The 17,367-nt window shown below is 37.1% G+C and overlaps 2 protein-coding genes across 2 annotated transcripts; both read left to right on the forward strand.

Moving 5' to 3' along the window:
• The first annotated feature begins 1,449 nt into the window (after window positions 1–1,449).
• Window positions 1,450–8,298, forward strand: LOC126798648 (asparagine--tRNA ligase, chloroplastic/mitochondrial). Its single transcript, XM_050525698.1, has 15 exons — window positions 1,450–1,902; window positions 1,982–2,050; window positions 2,287–2,397; window positions 3,092–3,196; window positions 3,463–3,600; window positions 4,522–4,602; window positions 5,041–5,118; window positions 5,222–5,290; window positions 5,389–5,463; window positions 5,599–5,682; window positions 5,861–5,947; window positions 6,623–6,718; window positions 6,842–6,916; window positions 7,649–7,775; window positions 8,059–8,298. Exons 1-15 carry the CDS (start codon window positions 1,531–1,533, stop codon window positions 8,172–8,174), a joined length of 1,683 nt encoding a protein of 560 aa, XP_050381655.1. The 5' UTR covers window positions 1,450–1,530; the 3' UTR covers window positions 8,175–8,298.
• Window positions 8,299–15,942: 7,644 nt separating this feature from the next.
• LOC126802844 (probable transcription factor At1g61730) lies at window positions 15,943–17,367 on the forward strand. Its single transcript, XM_050530557.1, has one exon. It carries the CDS (start codon window positions 15,943–15,945, stop codon window positions 17,365–17,367), a length of 1,425 nt encoding a protein of 474 aa, XP_050386514.1.

Genomic DNA, 17,367 nt, shown 5'->3' on the forward strand with positions numbered 1-17,367 from the left:
AGTTCGGTTTTTGTGTTTTCCAGAGTAAGAACCATTAGGAATTGAACCAACGCTTCCAGTTCCAAAAAGGTTCCAAATGGTTCATGCAAAACTTGTAGTTGAAACTCTGTATAAACAATCAAACATCAATGCTTCTCGATGATATTGGCAATATGCAATTGTGGATTACCTGTATTTGATTTATTGTTTTATCAGTATAATCCATGTTATATATTTAGCTTAAAATTGTGACCAGAAGAATTTTCATGAAGCCAAACATGTATGCTTTTAGTAATGTTAATCCTATGAGTGAGTCTAACAAGTATACGGTCGTTGATAATAAGACTTTAAACATAATGAAACAATTAAATGATTCAAACACCAAGTCTCAATATCTATCGACCTAAACTAAAAAGAAGAGAAACAAGGAGCTTTGGTGGGGGCGGAGGGAGAGGGAGGTGGAAGAGAGGGAGGGGATGAAGGAGGTGGAGGGAGCGGAGAACTGAGAAATTCGACTCTCAGAGAATGGGAATGAAGAGTTGAGAGGCTCTGAGCCTAATAGTTTTGTGACTTAAGGTTCGAGGAAACTTATCTAAGTTAGTGATCTAATTGTCAGTATTGTAATGCATTAAAATCCAACGGTTCCTATTTGTTTAAAAAACTAGAACCGAACTGAACCGTTTTGTATATAAACAGTTCGGTTTCACTGTGTAACTCCATTTTTTATAGGAACCCAACCGAACCGATTTAAATTGGTTCAATTCCAAAGATTATTGAAAGAACTGGGACCGATTAACAACCATAATTAGAAAAGTAAATAAAAGTGTCTGGTCGTGCCATAGGGGTTTTCTAATAGGATCATAATCCATGGAACTAGGTAGGGGCGGATCTAGCCCCTTTTTAGGGAGGCTCAAGCATCCCCAAACCCAAAAGCTTTCAAGAAAAATTATGGTCTTTTTTACTCGTTAGCCTTTTTTTTAGGGAGACTTAAGCATCCCCAACCTAAGAAAGCCTTCATGTCGTCAGGTTGATTTTTCCCTACTCTTCCCTTACTCAGTTCCTCTAGTCTACTTCTACTATTTCTTCTAATTTTGTAATAATTTTCTCGTTAAATGTCCAAATTTCTTAAGTACAATAACACCTCTAGTATTTTCTCTCCTTCATTAATTAAACTCTATCACATTGTTGAAATTCCCCACTATTTTGTTTTAGGTTAAGAAGTTCAAGCATCTCCGATGTTGTAATCCTAAATCCGCCATTGGAACTAGGTAATCGAGGAGTTAGGAAATGTAAGTAAATAATCTAGATAAACATAATATTCATTTCATTGATGATGAATCAAAGGACTGACACTAGATTCAAAAGGAGAGCGTCTTGCTAAGTTAAGACAGTGACTATAGCTGCAGCAAGCAGAAACGATGTGTCCTTAATGACAGCAGATTAGATGATGATGTGTAGCTGATATAGGGATGGTCCTAACATTTTCCTAAACCCCCACTTCATCCACACTCGGCTCATATTCTCTTCATCCACCACCACACAATCCGGCCAATGGCCGCCTTCGCCTTCGCGCCACCCTCTTCTTCTCTCCGCCTCCGCCTCCTCTCCTTCTACCCCATCCGACCTCTCCTCCCCCGCTCTAAACCTCCCACTTTCCCGCCATTTCTCCCCCGCCGCACTCTCCCGCCCTCCGCCCCTCCTCCCCGCCGCTACTTCTGCACCACCGTCGCCGCCGCTCTCCACTCCGGTGAGAGGACCGCCCCCGAAGTATCGGAGAAGCTCAAGGATAGAGTTGGCGAGTTCAGGAAGAAGCTCAAGGTCGCGGATATCAAAGGCGGCGCTGATGAGGGCCTCGGCCAGACTGTGGTGGTCACCGGCTGGGTTCGGACTCTCCGGGCACAAAGTAGTGTCACCTTCATTGAGGTCTCATCCCAAAACCTACTCTGTATATTTATATGTTGGTTTGATTGTTTAATTTGAGTTTGAATTTCATTTTATTTAGGTTAATGATGGATCGTGTCTTTCGAATATGCAATGTGTGATGAGTGCCGATGCCGAAGGCTATGATCAGGTAATGCTTTAGTATTCACTTGTGGAAGAGCTTCACATTGTTTTTTTTTGTCGATTTATGTCTGCATTTGAGTTGAATGATTGGTGTGTATGCAATGACATGTGTTTGTCGTGGTTGTTGTTCTGCGGTGGAGTGTGAAGGCCGTCGATTGTGTGTGTTGCATGTATGTGATAGATTTCTGTGGAACTCTGGGATGTCATTTTGGTTTTACTAATAGCTGTGGGTGTTGTTGATAGGTAGAGTCTGGCTCAATCACAACTGGTGCTTCGATATGGGTGCAAGGTGTCATAGCCGCTAGCCAAGGATCAAAGCAGAAAGTGGAATTGAAGGTCAAGAAGATTGTTGTGGTTAGTATTTCTCTTCCTCTGTCTGCCAAATTTGTGGTTGATTAGTATAGGATTGTGCTAAAACAATGATTCTTAATCCATTTCTGAAGAGCACCAAGAAAAGCGTGGGAGTTGTATTTAAAGGCAATCTCTGGTTTTGAGGTTGTAAATTCTCATGGTTGATTAGTCAGTGATTATACTACATTCTATGGTAAAACTTGCTTCCGGAAAAATGAAATCCTTCTGGAATAATTTCTTTCCTCAGCCGCAGAACGATTTCTAAGCAACTGAACCTAAAGGGAGGTGGCTTATTGGCATCAATTATCAGACAATGGGTTTTAAAAGTTATTTCTAGCCTACGTAAGAATCAATTCCTTTGTATCATTTGAATTAATATTTGTATATCAAGTCTCTGTGCTGCTCTTTCTGTTCGGCCAACTAGCATACCGGATGTAATCATGTTGAATATGCTAGTATATCCTACTCTCCATTTTAGATCCGTAATAATACCATCAAAAGTTCAAAAGAAAGATTCAAGAGGAGTGAACCTTTATCATTTAGACAGAGATTAATTAATCAGGTCTAATTTTTTTCACGTATCTGTGAAAGAAGTTTGAGCCCTTATTTTATTCAAAGCACTGATCTTCATTGACTGTGAATCACTTCTAGTTTTCTAGCCAATAATTGTAGAAATCATTGTTTTTTCGTGTTGTAGGTTGGAAAGAGTGATCCATCTTATCCCATCCAAAAGAAAAGGGTCAGCAGAGAATTTTTGAGAACGAAAGCTCATCTTCGGCCACGAACAAATACTTTTGGTGCGGTATGGTTCTGTTTATGGTTGCTAATCATTTTCTATGATTGCACAATTCAGAATCATGTTAAAAGATATATATATATATATATATATATATATGTTTGTGTGTGTGTGTGTGTGTCCTTTAGGAATTAGATTAAGCATTTTTGCTCGTCATATTTGAATATGTCAAATGGTTAGCATGGCATACTACTGTATGTTCATCCTTTAGGTAGTTTCTCTTCGGAGCTATGATGTCTTCTCTGAACACCTGTTTTTTCTTTTGTGAGAAGGTAGCAAGAGTGAGAAATGCATTGGCGTATGCTACTCACAACTTTTTCCAAGAAAATGGGTTTGTGTGGGTCTCAAGTCCGATTATTACTGGTTCAGATTGTGAAGGAGCAGGTGAACAATTCTGTGTAACTACTCTGGTGAGCACCACAGCTTATCAATCCTAATTGATTTTCTTCAAAGCGTTGCTGTTTCTAAACTTCTGATATAAATACTATCATGTTAGGATTGTTCTATATACTGACATGCTTTCTGCAAGTGTATTACGTTTTTTCAGTTGTGTTTTGCTTTTATTTGGTACAAACTCTGTTCGTATTAATATATATTAGCCTTTTGAGACAATGTTACGGGTGATTTTGGTTTTTGTTTTTCTTTTCAAAATGTGATATTATACAAGCATAATGAATTATAACATAAAAGAAGAAGAATGAAACAGATTTTCTATAGAAAAGATCAAAGGGGGTAGTGGTGGTTTTGCTACATTCTTTGGCTACTGGTCATTTTCTCTATTGAATCTCTTCATAAATTGCTTCTGCTCTGTAATTTAATTAGTCATGGTCATAGTTGGAAGTTAAAAAACCTAACCATTTTAAGGGGGAGTTTGCTGTATTACAAGTTTCATCTGTGAATACTACTACATATACACATATGCTTTTTAAGGGGATCATTGATGTATTATGGACATGTACATAATACACTTCTTTCTTCATTGATGTATTATTTCATCTGTGAATACGCTGCTTTCTTGATTGATTACTTGTCCCTTACTGCCTCCTTGGGACATGTACCTTAGATACATAGGCAGTCACCTTTCTGATGATCATGCATTTTGAAAGAGTTGACGTCAGATTAAGCTAGAAGCTACACCCTCTTCAACTATGGAAGACTAGACAGCCGCTATATCGTAGTTTTCTGCTTTCCACAATGTTTTTGTCTTTTATGGAATTTTTCTTTTTCTTGATCTTAGATTGTATTATAGGCCATTTAGAATAACTAGTTTAATGTAATGCTTGTTTAGATGTATGTAAACTCTAATACTTGTTTAATTGTTTAATGAACAGATTCCAAGCTCCAGAGAAGTCTCTGATTCCCCTATCAATGGTATACCAAAAACGGAGGATGGTCAAGTTGATTGGTCACAAGTGAGTTTGATGGAGCTTCATATGTTTTTTAAGTTGTAACCAAGAAAGTGCAACTACTTGCCAAATGAACTATTGATCTCATCACTATTCCCTTGTTCATTGTGTCATATAATAGAAATGAGAAAAGTTTGTTAAACAAGTACGAATGCTTCCGTTACTTCAAAATGATCCCTATGCAAAAAAAAAAAATTGTCTTCTCTACCAAAATTTGGTTCTCCATGTTTGAGAGAATCGTCATAGTTATACCCATGTCACATGTTGATATTTGTGGTGATCTTATGTCCAATTATATATGGCCTGAATGAGTTAATGACCTCTTATTTCTGGGTTAGATTTATCCTAAGACTGGATTTAAATCCAATTTGAAATGGTTTGGTCTACTTGATACTGTCATTATTACTCCCATTTCTGAGTTTTGATTTCAGTTGTTGATATCAGGATTTCTTTGGAAAACCAGCATTCTTAACTGTTTCTGGCCAACTCAATGCTGAAACATATGCAACTGCCCTTTCTGATGTAATTTTTTTTCTTCTCCACCTTTTCAATCCTCTTTGGTAACTAATGGGTATTATAACCAGTGTATCATCTTTCTAAGATAAAATGATGCATCGTTGTCCAGGTATATACATTTGGTCCCACATTTAGAGCCGAAAATTCCAACACATCAAGGCACCTGGCTGAATTCTGGGTAAGGTTTAGTATTTCTTTCTTAGATACACCTTTTGTTTGGCTCTTTCATTTAACTTTTGCTTTCTTAACTTCTTTCCTTTTCATGCCTTGGTAAAGATGATTGAGCCTGAACTTGCATTTGCGGATCTGAATGATGACATGGCCTGTGCAACTGCCTATCTCCAGTATGTAGTACGTTACCTGTCAATACTATATTCGTCAACAGTTTTATCAAATAGTTATACAGATCTGCCAAAAATCGTGCTAACTTGGTCAAGTGACGTTTCAATTTGTATTTTAGAGTAATATATTCTTCTGTTCTTATAGGTGAGACACGTGCTCGATAATTGCAAAGAAGACATGGATTTTTTTAATACTTGGATTGAGAAAGGAATTATCGATCGATTGACTGTATGACCTCTTCTTATAAATTTTTCCTTGTTGCTTATTAGGAATTGAGTCACTATCACATATTTCCGAATAGATTATTTATGTGGTGATGGAGCTATATGCCTTGCTTTCCAAAATTTGAAACAGAACTGGATTTCCCTGATTATATATCCTTTCTTTTTGTGGGTCCAACCAACAGGATGTAGCTGAGAAAGACTTTGTGCAATTGACTTACACCGATGCAGTTGAACTTCTTCTAAGAGCAAAGAAGAAATTTGAATTCCCAGTATGTAAACTAAAAGCTTCTAAAGATTTTTGGCAATTTATTGTTTATAATTTATTCATTTTTTTTAATCTCTTCTGTGTTATTGTGATAAACTTCAGATGATTATTGTAAAACTCTATTGCTAGATAAAAATATGATTTTCTCATATTTTCCTCATCAACATTGGATACTTGTGTAATGATGCAACAAGATCTGATCATAAAGTATGAGCCTCTGATTGGGGGAGAGTTTGACCAGAATTAAAATTTCTCGTAACCAAAAGTTGTTAAAAACAGTTTTATGTAGCACTGGCTATAGTTTGTCAATGTGCAGAATGATAGATATTCTTTTCTGGATTGCCACTTTCTGATCTTTTGAAATTATACTGCTATATGCATGTGAATGGTGGGCTGCTGTTTCATGATATATTCGATATCTCTTCAAGTCTTTGAGATAGAAAAGGATTGAAGTCAGGAGATCATTATATATAGCCAGGAGTCAGAAGTTACCCGTCAATAGTTTTTGGCTTTTTCAGTTTTGAAATATGTGTCTTGTGACCCAGTATTCAGTTGTATTTTGGCTATGAACGATAGCCATTTACTTCAATTGTTGTATAAGTCTCTTATCTAACAAGGGTTTACCCTATTAATTTCGTTCCTTTTCAATATTGACAAGGTAGTGAGTGTTTCTTATTAGGTGAAGTGGGGATCTGATTTGCAGAGTGAGCATGAGCGTTATTTAACTGAAGAGGCATTTAGTGGATGCCCAGTAATTGTCAGGGACTATCCGAAGGCATGAACTCTCCTTTTTCTGTTCTCGTTTTATGTAATTACCATTCAAGGGGAAAATTAATTTTGACGTTTAATAACTAAATTCTACTGTTCTGAAGCTCTTCATTGATGTTACTATTTTCAGGATATAAAAGCATTCTACATGCGGCAAAATGATGATGGAAAGACAGTGGCCGCTATGGATATGTTGGTTCCTCGGGTAAGTAAGACAAACCATTTCATCTGTATTGTTTCCTGTAGAAATTTACTGCCGCCTACTGTTGTTGGACACTTGGATGTGTGTTGAATACTTTGCAATCCCAGATTACTTGGAATATATATATATATATATATATATATATATATATAATGTTATACTGCGTTTTACACAGCATGAAATGCATGTGATGGGTCAATCAAATTGCAAATTAGTAGGGATACAGGGGAAGAGCATTCTAAAACCCCAAGGTTGTAATTGAATACTGTTGATAGTAAAGTCTATGTTTGACAACTCGTGTTTTTTGTCCACGCCTTGTCTTAGATTTCAAATAAGAATGAATCTGTAACTTCTGAAATAGCCCATGTTTTTGGGATGAGTGAGGGTTACTTGACTAAATCATTAATTTAAGTCACTTCCTTCAAAGCCGGCTGGATGCATTGTTTCAAATGCCAATTCATGTCCTTTTGATTGCTTATTGAAACTTATATGAGTTAGACATGACATTATGTAATTACAGTCGAACATAATTTCAGTATATCATGCCACTTCAAGGTAATTTCATGTCGTGTTGTAGCATTTCTCAAGTTAGGTCCAGCATGGTCTATAAATTGCCCCATGGCTAGAATTGACATCATATTGTGCGTCCTCTATTGAGCTTTTGACAAGTCTTATGTTTATTGATACATTGTTTACCTTTATTCTCACTATATATAGTGGTTGTGCTTTTATCAGGTTGGAGAGCTTATCGGTGGAAGCCAGAGAGAAGAGAGGCTTGAATATTTAGAAGATCGGTTGGATGAATTAAAGCTGAATAAGGAGGCATACTGGTGGTATCTTGATTTGCGTCGTTATGGGTCAGGTAAGGTGTTCTATAATTTGAAGTTATTTTATAAAATAAAAAGAAAAAAAAATCGATTTTTTTCGACAAGGAAAAAAAAAAGGAGTTGTTTGCTGCAAGATCTGAGTATAAAGTTAATGCAGAGTTTGCTAGGGAAGGTTGCATTATTTGTACATTTCATTGAAGGTTGACTTTTTGATATAGTTACATGATATACTATAAAGTTGAAGGAAGAGTTGTAAACATGACAATTGTTGGAACTCTTTACATCTTAGATGTTTGATCTCCTTTCTTGTTCGCCCAGTTCCTCATGCGGGTTTTGGTCTGGGTTTCGAAAGGCTTGTCCAATTTGCAACTGGGATGGAGAATATCAGAGATGTGATTCCTTTCCCTCGGACACCTGGTTCATCAGAATTTTGATGAGGTTGTATACATTCTTTAGCCCCCAAACAGTTTCTTCCCCACTGTGTATTGCAGTTTTCTCTACTTATTTTGTACACAGAAAATCAAATCCACAATGTAACTTTCTTCTTCTAGGTCTGAAATCAAGGTCACTAAACTAGGAGATGTTTTATGTTTAGAATCCTGATTGTCCTCTAATTTAGCTCTTCTGAAATCAAAATTTGAAACTTGAATTTTCTTAGGAAGCTTTTATTCATACCTCCAAAAACGGTATTTAGAACTCCTTACTCAGTGAACTTCTATTTTGCTTTTACACATACCTAAAATGCTATTTAGACCTCTATAGTTTTTCTAAAATGTCTATTATCTAATTTGATATATCAAATCAGACTATTTATTAGTTTCTTTCATACTCTATTTCAAATTCATTTATTATATACAACTTGAAAAACAAAACATAATAATCACAAACTATCTCGTCGAATTAATTCAGTCTTCCACTCGTTTTCTAAATTCATAATAAAATTGGTAAACTATTTTTTTTCATATATATACAGGGCCCTTCAACTAAAGGATCTATTTTTTGGGTATTTTAAAGGGATAACTCATTCACCAACTTTTCTATTACATTTTCACATCTCCACCGTTTAACTTTTAGAGTCTAATGTAACTCTTGTAAAATTTCAGCCAAAATGGTGATCGTTAAAATATCAAATTTTGTGAAAAGAATGGACGCACCAAATCTGTCAAACTGGAACTGTTCATGTTTATAAATTTAAATTTAAGTTTTGAATGCCTTAAACACCTTCATTGTGGCTGAAATTTTACAAAGGTGATCTATACATTAGACTCTAGAAGTTGAACGGTGAAGATGTGAAAATATAATTCAGAAGTTGGTCAAGTGACTTATCCCCTTTTTAAACCCAAAAAAAAGTATCCCTCACTAGAAGGGCTATGTGTGTACATTCCTATCTAGAGTGAAGTTACAATTTTGACACATGAACCTATTTAAATTAGATTAAATTAATGAACGAATTATAAATATTCAACGTCAACCGTTCGTGTAAATCTCTATTTTGAAAGCTCAAACTATTGTTGAATTAGATGAAACTTTGTAGAGATGATTTTTAATAGCATACCTAAATATTAGATCATTTGTGATGAAACAATTTGATCGAAAAGTGTTCCAAAATTAGAACTTCACTTTATAATTTCAGAGTTAAGGTTCACTCTGGATATGAATTGTATATGCAACTCACCAAGAAGTAACATTAACTAATGTATATGAAATAATCTAACCTCTAATGAACGAGTTTTGTTCTTTGGCTCAAATCGAAGTTTATGAGAAATTCATAGTTATATAGTTTATACATTAAATTGTCTACATTCAATTTGTTGTTAATCATCTACTTTGTTGTAGGAGAATCATCTCCTATGCATTCTTGGTGTATCTTAACCTAATTAGTATAGTATAGCCAATGTTCTAAATATCCCGATATATCCTCGATATTAAGAAAACGATACATCAAGTCAAATAACGATATATCGGGTCAAACCGAAAAATCAAGTCAAATGACGATATATCGGGTCAAACCGAATTTGACCCGATATATCGGTGTTTTTTTAAAACCACGTTGTTTTCAAAAAATAATTTTTTAAAAAATGAAAATTTCGTCGATAGCATTCAATGACGAGAGAGTTTATGATGAATAATCACCTCTATTTTTATTAATTAATATTATTTATGTATTTTAATTGTCAAAACAATCAAATATTTTTTTATGAAGTTTATTTAGTACATTTATTTTCTATAAGTTTTAATTTCTCAATTTATTTTGGTATATTTTAATGTATATGTTTATAAAATATATTAAATTTAATTAAAAATTAGCAAAAACGATAAATCCGATATATCTCGATATATTTCCGTTATATCCTTATTTTACAAAACCGATACGATGCCGATAACCGCTATTTAGACCATTGAGTATAGCTAGTTAAGAAAGATTATCTTATCCCTGATTCATCGGGATTTTTGATGTAATGCACACATATAAAGTCATATGTATATCAATAAAATTATAGTTATCACTCGAATTCATTCTACTGCAAACTGCCCTGTGAAGTTAGAAGTCTCAAACTCTGGGCAAGATGCCATCGTACCAAGGCAAGGCTCGGCTGAGCCTACCCTAGGTGGAGGCATGGCGACGGCCTCGACTCCTCCCAAGAAGAGGGGGAGACAGAAAGGTTCAACTGACTCACAGTCAAGAAAAAAAACTAAAGTCAAGGCACAAACGGATACACTCATCATAGACTTGGACAACCCGAGCTTAGAGATTATCTCTGATTATAGCTATGTCCATGAATCAACACTTGATGATCTGAGGGATGGTTCAGACTCATTGTTGATATCAGAGAGCAAAAAAAATCTCATTGAGCGAGTTAAATGCTCCATAAGTCATGGATAGGAATTTCGTACGGATAGATGATGTGTTTGCTTATTCTGTCGCTCGGGAAATCATCGATGACGATGACATGGAACCGCGCTCAGTTGAAGAATGTCAACGAAGAATAGATTGACCAAAATGGAACGAAGAAAACTAGACGAAACTAGACTCTTTGAATAAAATGCAAGTTTTCGGTCCAGTCATTGAAGTACCGCCAATTGTTAAGCCTATTGGACATAAATGTGTCTTTGTTCATAATCTGAATGAGAAAGGTGAAGTCTTGATTGCTCAAAGATTCTCTTAGCACCCTCGTGTTGACTATTAGCAGACATATTCTCCGATTATGGATATCATTACCTTTTGATATCTAATAAGTCTAGTGGTATCTGAAAACCTAGACATGTAGCTGTTAAATGTGGTGACCGGGTATCTTTATGGGGCTAGATACAGAGATATACATGAAGGTTCTTGATGAACTTTAAGTAATTAAGTCAAGTAACCCACGTAATGCCTAAGCCATTAGGTTACAACGCTCACTTTATGGACTTAAACAGTCCGGTAGAATGTGGTATACACGTTTAAGCGAATACTTTATTGGGAAATGATACAAGAATGATGAACCGTGCCCTTGCGTGTTTATCAAACACAATAGTTCTGGTTGTGCTATAATAACTGTCTATGTTGATGACATGAACATAATTGGATCTCTTAATGAGATTGGTGAGACGACACGCTATTTGAAAGCAGAATTTGAGATGAAAGACATGGGAAAAACTCGGTTTTACTTAGGTTCAGAAATTGAGCATAGAGTTGGTGGAATCCTTGTACACCAGTCTGCATACATCTAAAAGATGCTCATGCGCTTCTATATGGACAAAGTTATGCATCCTTCTAGTACTCCCATGGTCGTAAGAAGTCTGGATACTAAGAAAGATCAATTCCATCCGAAAGATGATGATGAAGAGATACCTGATCCTGAATATCCATATTTGAGTGCTATAGGAGCTTTGTTTTATCTAGCTCAATGTCTCGTCCATACATTGCATTTTCAGTGAACTTGTTGGCAATGTTTAGTTCTACACCAACTATGTGTCATTGGACCTGTATTAGTAACATCTCTAGGTACTTGAAAGGTTTCATTGATATGGGGTTGTATTGTCAGTATTCCGACAAGAAAAGTGCTATTCTTGTAAGAATTGATGGTGAAGATCAACACAACGTCGCCGCCATGCTCTCCCGGAAAGCCGAACACGACTCTGCCGCCGCCGCCAGTGTTAGTTCTCAGGATTTGAATGACAATTCCTCCTTCCCCTACAACTTTTAGTGATGAGTTGGTAGGATTTGCTGATACTGGATACCTTTCAGATCCACACAAAGGACGTTCCCAAACTGGTTATGTTTATACCATGGGGAATACAACGATTTCTTGGAGATCAACCAAGGAAATCTTTGTTGCTATTTCCTCGAATCATTATGAGATTATAGCATTGCATGAAGCAGTCAAAGAGTGCATTTGGCTTCGAGAAATCATTACTCACATTCGAGATGCTAGTGGATTAAGTTCTACTACAGTTGAACCTACATGTCTTTACGAAGATAATGTTGCTTGCATTAAGCAGATGAAGTTGGGTTACATTAAGGGTGATAGCATAAAACATATTTTGCCAAAGTTCTTTTATAATGAGCAACAACAAGAGATGTTGAATATCCAAGTTAATCAGATTCGTTTTGAGGATAATGTGTCAGATATGTTCACTAAGTCTCTTCTAAAATCTACATTTGTGAAACATGTGAAACACATTGGTTTGCGTCATTTACCAGAGCATCAGGGGAAGTCTATACCACATGCATTGACTATTTGTAGTTAGTGCGTTGTGTTCTTTTTCTCCTTCGACCAAAACTTTTAATTTTACCCAAGAAGTTTTTGTTTGGCTTGACAAGGTTTTTACCGAGGCAACAATATTGCACTATGTCACATTAGGATCATGATACAAGAGGGAGTGTTGTAGGAGAATCATCTTCTATGCATTCTTGTGTATCTTGTCCTAATTAGTATACCTTAGCTAGTTAAGAAATATTCTCTAATCCCTAATTCATCGAGATTTTTGATGTAATCCCTATATATGAGGTCATATGTTTATTAATAAAATTACAGTTATTCTCTCGAATTTATTCTACTGTTTCATACTTTAAATTTTTAACAAATGATGTTTGTAAAAAAAAAAAGTAATCAATTAAATCTTTTAATGAAATTTAATATTTCATTTTAGAATTTTCAAGCAATAAATGTAAAAGATAATTATCTACATTTGTATTTTATAATAGATAATTTAAGAATTATTTCCCTTCTTGTATTTTTATTATTATATGTTTTTTGATAACTTCATATGCATTAACTAAGTCAAAACAATTTAGAAAAAAAATAGAGGTCTAATTGTCATTTTAAGAGATGTGAATATAACCTTCCTTTTTTTATATTGAACGAAAGTTATCAAAATCAAGTTTTAATACCAGACTTGAGATGAAACTTTTCTATCCGATCAAACTGGTGGAAAACCAACAAAATTCTTCGTAATCTTAAACTCTGAAATTTAAAATTAAGGCAAATTATAAAAAAGGTATCATCTCCCAACTTATATTAGAAAAAAGTCACTACTTAAGAATTAATTATAAAAAGGTAATTACATTTAAGTGGAAATTATAAAAATGTTAACAAAATTAGAAAAAAGTCACTTTAAAAATATTTTCTGAACTATTTTGTCATTTCTCACCTTTTTTTTATTCTTTTTCTAATTTCGGCCATAACTTTCTCGTTCGGCGATAGATTTTGATGAAATTGGTACCGTAAGAATCTCACTCTCCTCTTTCATTTGATATACTGCCCACTCCGAATCGACCAACCGTACAAGACACAACAACCATCGCAAAGGGTTGCTGCCATCGTTGGCGGTATTCCAAGCAATTCCGGCAAAACCGAAGCTCAAAGTTCCCTAATTCTAACTATTCTCTTCATTATGAGCATACTTATACCAATCTCATTTGAATTTTAACAAAATTTCGCATATTTCCACATTTCCTCTCGGCATGTCACACCTCTTATCACAACCACTGTCACATACATTGTCACACTACCTTTTTCACTAACTGTCACACCTACTGTCACAACTGCTATCACACCTGTTGTCACAGAACCTGTCACACTATCTATTTACAATAACTGTCACACTACATGTTACAACCACTATCACACTATATATTACACTAACCTTCACACGCACTGTCACACCTACTGTCACATTCATTGTCACACCCACAGTCACACTATCTATCACACACGCTGTCACACTACCTATCACATCCTCTGTCGCACTACCTGTCACACTATATGTCACACATGCTGTCACACTCGATGTCATACTGCCTATTACACTAACTGTCGTTGTCACACTACCTATCACACTATCTGTCACACTACCTTTCACACTCACTGTCATACCCACTGACACACATGCTGTCACATCTCCTATCACACATGCTGTCACACTACTTATCACACCCGTTGTCACACCTCCTATCACACCCGCTGTCACACTACTTGTCACACCCATTGTCACAATTTCTGTCACACTACCTATCACACCTGCTGTCACACTTGCTATCACACACGTTGTCACACACATGTTTTCACACTACCTATCACACATGCTGTCACACTACTTATCACACCCGCTGACACATTGGCTGTCACACACACTGTCACACCCGCTGTCACACTGTTTTATGTGACTATATTGTGATAAGAAGAAGAAGAAGAAGTAGAAGAGAAAAAAATGACTAGTAAATAACGAACCTTTGTCTATTATGTGATCTTGAATTTGTCAAATCAACTCATATGATTCAAATATCGACAATAATATGATGTCACAACTCCAGCCACACTACATATTACATTACCACTACATATCACACTTGTTATCACATTAGCTATCACATTACCTATCACAATACCTATCACACTATCTATCACAGTAGAAAATTTGTGTGACAGGTAGTGTGATAGGTAATGTGATAGCTAGTGTGACAACAATTTTCTTAAAAAAAAAAAAAAGAACTATCCAATATCTGATGTGGGCATCCAGAAATTATGGGCACCCTGAATATATCTTTGGGCACCCAATGCACTATCTTGATCTCATAGTTTTTCCGGCGACCGCATCAGCCCTTGTTTAACTGCTGCCGTACTCTTCTCAGCGTCGTTGTCGGGTGGAACCAAAGTTTCTAAAGGGAGCAACAGCTTTTCAGACGAAGGTGGCTTTTCCAATGACTGTCCCAGATCGCCAATTTGCTTCTCCCATCGACGTTACTTTGTTGACGTCGCCGGGAGGTATGGATTCGGTAGAGGCGCGACAGAGAGGAGGAGGAAGAGGTCGGGATTAGTGAAGAAGATGGCCACAGTCGGAGTTGTATCAGGCTCGCTCCTTAAGTCGGAGATCTGTGGCCGAGCTTTTGAATGGAGCTTTGGCGTCGGTCAACTCGGTTGGGTCTTTGATCGGCGACGACAGTTGGTGTTGATCGGAGTCTGTGATTTGTGGTGATCGTTGATCCGGTGACGACCAAACTTGGATGGCAAGGTTGACGACGGAGATGGAGTTTGGAAAGTCGAGGAGGCGGAGTCGTCGAGAGCACAGAGAAGCGGAAAATCTCAGTGGCACAAGTCGTAATTTTTAAGAAAAATAAGGTCAATGGTTTAAGAAATATGATTATGTGATTTTTTTATAATTTTAAAATCTAACCTGATTTTTTTCTCATTTCATGTGTCAAAATAGATTTTTTTATAAGAAGCCGTTAAAATTAAAGTCATCGGAAAAACATTCAAAAACTAATCCAAATTTATTGATTGGTTAACGAATAATAAGAGATAAGATAATTGTCAAATTCTATTTTCAAAGAGTGATTTGGGTAGTAAGGTAGTTGATACCAATAAGTTCTATATATCTCCTAATTTTCACTCATAAACTTGTAAGTAGAGTTATGATACTACCAAACCAGAAGTTATTAAGTATATTTTGAGAAGCCATAAAGCTCTCAGAGCTAAATCAATCAAATCATCATTATATTATATAGGGTTTTGCATAGTGTTTATGGCCGAGGGAGCAATGATGATTTAGTTCTCGGAAATTGTAAGGTAAACCCAAAGTCCCAATTTTCAATAATTACTTAATTTGCACTGTTCTTCAGTGCTCCCCCCTTTCCCTTTTACTCTCTACCTTTACTGTTCTCCCTCTGAGCCTCTCCCATTTCTATTCCTCTGAAAGTGAAACCTCTCATTCCCCCCACTAATGGCTCCTCCACACCGTAACCGCCCTTCCCCGCTCGAAATCCCCTCGTCCGCCTCTTCATCGGAGGTGGAAGTGACCGACTCCGGTTCCGTCTCTAACACCGAGCAGCCCAACGACACTACTGCGGTAGTCACTCCCCTTAAGAACACCAAGCCTCAGAAGAATCACGTCAAGAAGACGGAAGCTTCCCCATCAAAGCCCTGGTCTTCTTCTTCTTCTTCCTCCGGGGTGGGCACAACAACTGTGCATGCAGTGGCAGCTTCCAAGCCCATGCAAGATTCCAACAAGTCCATGCACTGGCGGACCTACATAGAGTCCAGTGGGTGCTGCTGCCCGCACTCAAATGTCTTGCATTCCATGTTTTCTAGTAAAAAACAGCCTGTTTTAGCCAGCTTTTCTTTAAAATGTACTATTTTTCCCCCTTCATATAGTATTTCTTTGGTTCATATAAGTAATCGGCCCCCACTCATACATGATCTTGGGTCCGCCACTCCCAAGACTAGGTCGAAGTCCGCTGCTAGACTTGCTGCAGCGAAACCCGGCACCAAGCGTCCCGTAGCCGACTGCGGTGGTGACGTGGAGGTGCTCAAGGGGAGTAAGAAGGCCAAGAAGGAGGTGAAAGCCGAGAAGAAAGTGAAAGATGCTGAAGACAAGAAGGTGAGAGGTAAAGAAAAAGAAGCTGAAGAGGAGGAGGCTGCTGATGTGAAGAAGGGGAGGGGTCTATTTCAGATGCGGCTTTGGAGTGATGAGGATGAGATTAAGTTGGTGAAAGGCATGATGGAGTACGTGAAGGTGAAAAGAGGGGCGGATCCGGTTGTTGATGTGGATTCGTTTTATGAGTTTGTCACACCATTGCTGACTGTGAGTGTCAATAAGAGCCAGCTGCAAGATAAGGCGCGGAGAATGAAGAAAAAGTACGAGAACATTGCTCGCAACAAGTTTAAGCCAACCAAGGATCATGATTGGGAAGCCTACAGTTTGATGAAGAAGGTGTGGGGAGGTGGTGAGGACGAAGCCCGAAAGGTGGAAGAGGGCAAGAAGGAGGATCAGAATGGTACTGGGAAGGCTAAGGGTGTGGCTTCATTTGAGCCGTTGAAGGAGCCAAATGGGTCAGTTGGTGTTGGAGTTGGTGATGGTGAGTTGAATGGGGGTGGTGGGATTGTGAAGGGTTTCAATGAGGGTGGTGGGTTTGTAAAGGGTTTCAATGGGAATGGTGGGTTTTTGAAGGGTTTGAATGAGCTTGGGGGTTGGGAGAATTTTGTGAATCAAGGTATGAAGTTGGTTGATGAAGCAAAGGGTGCAGAGGTGAATTGTAAATGGAAGGAGTTGCATCTTCTTGAATTGGAGCTTTTTATCAAGAAGACTCAGGTTATGGGGGATCAAGCCAAGCTAATCTTGGAGGCTCTGAAGTCTTCTGACAATTAG

The sequence above is a fragment of the Argentina anserina genome, chromosome 1 (genome assembly GCF_933775445.1).
Source record: "Argentina anserina chromosome 1, drPotAnse1.1, whole genome shotgun sequence".
NCBI classification, from domain to species: domain Eukaryota; kingdom Viridiplantae; phylum Streptophyta; class Magnoliopsida; order Rosales; family Rosaceae; genus Argentina; species Argentina anserina.

Coding starts and splice junctions, on each gene's coding strand:
- LOC126798648 (XM_050525698.1), top strand. CDS start 1,531: ATGGCCGCCTTCGCCTTCGCGCCACCCTCTTCTTCTCTCCGCCTCCGC. Junction 3,197..3,462: donor GAACAAATACTTTTGGTGCG/GTATGGTTCTGT, acceptor TTTTGTGAGAAG/GTAGCAAGAGTGAGAAATGC. Junction 5,948..6,622: donor AGAAGAAATTTGAATTCCCA/GTATGTAAACTA, acceptor GTTTCTTATTAG/GTGAAGTGGGGATCTGATTT.
- LOC126802844 (XM_050530557.1), top strand. CDS start 15,943: ATGGCTCCTCCACACCGTAACCGCCCTTCCCCGCTCGAAATCCCCTCG.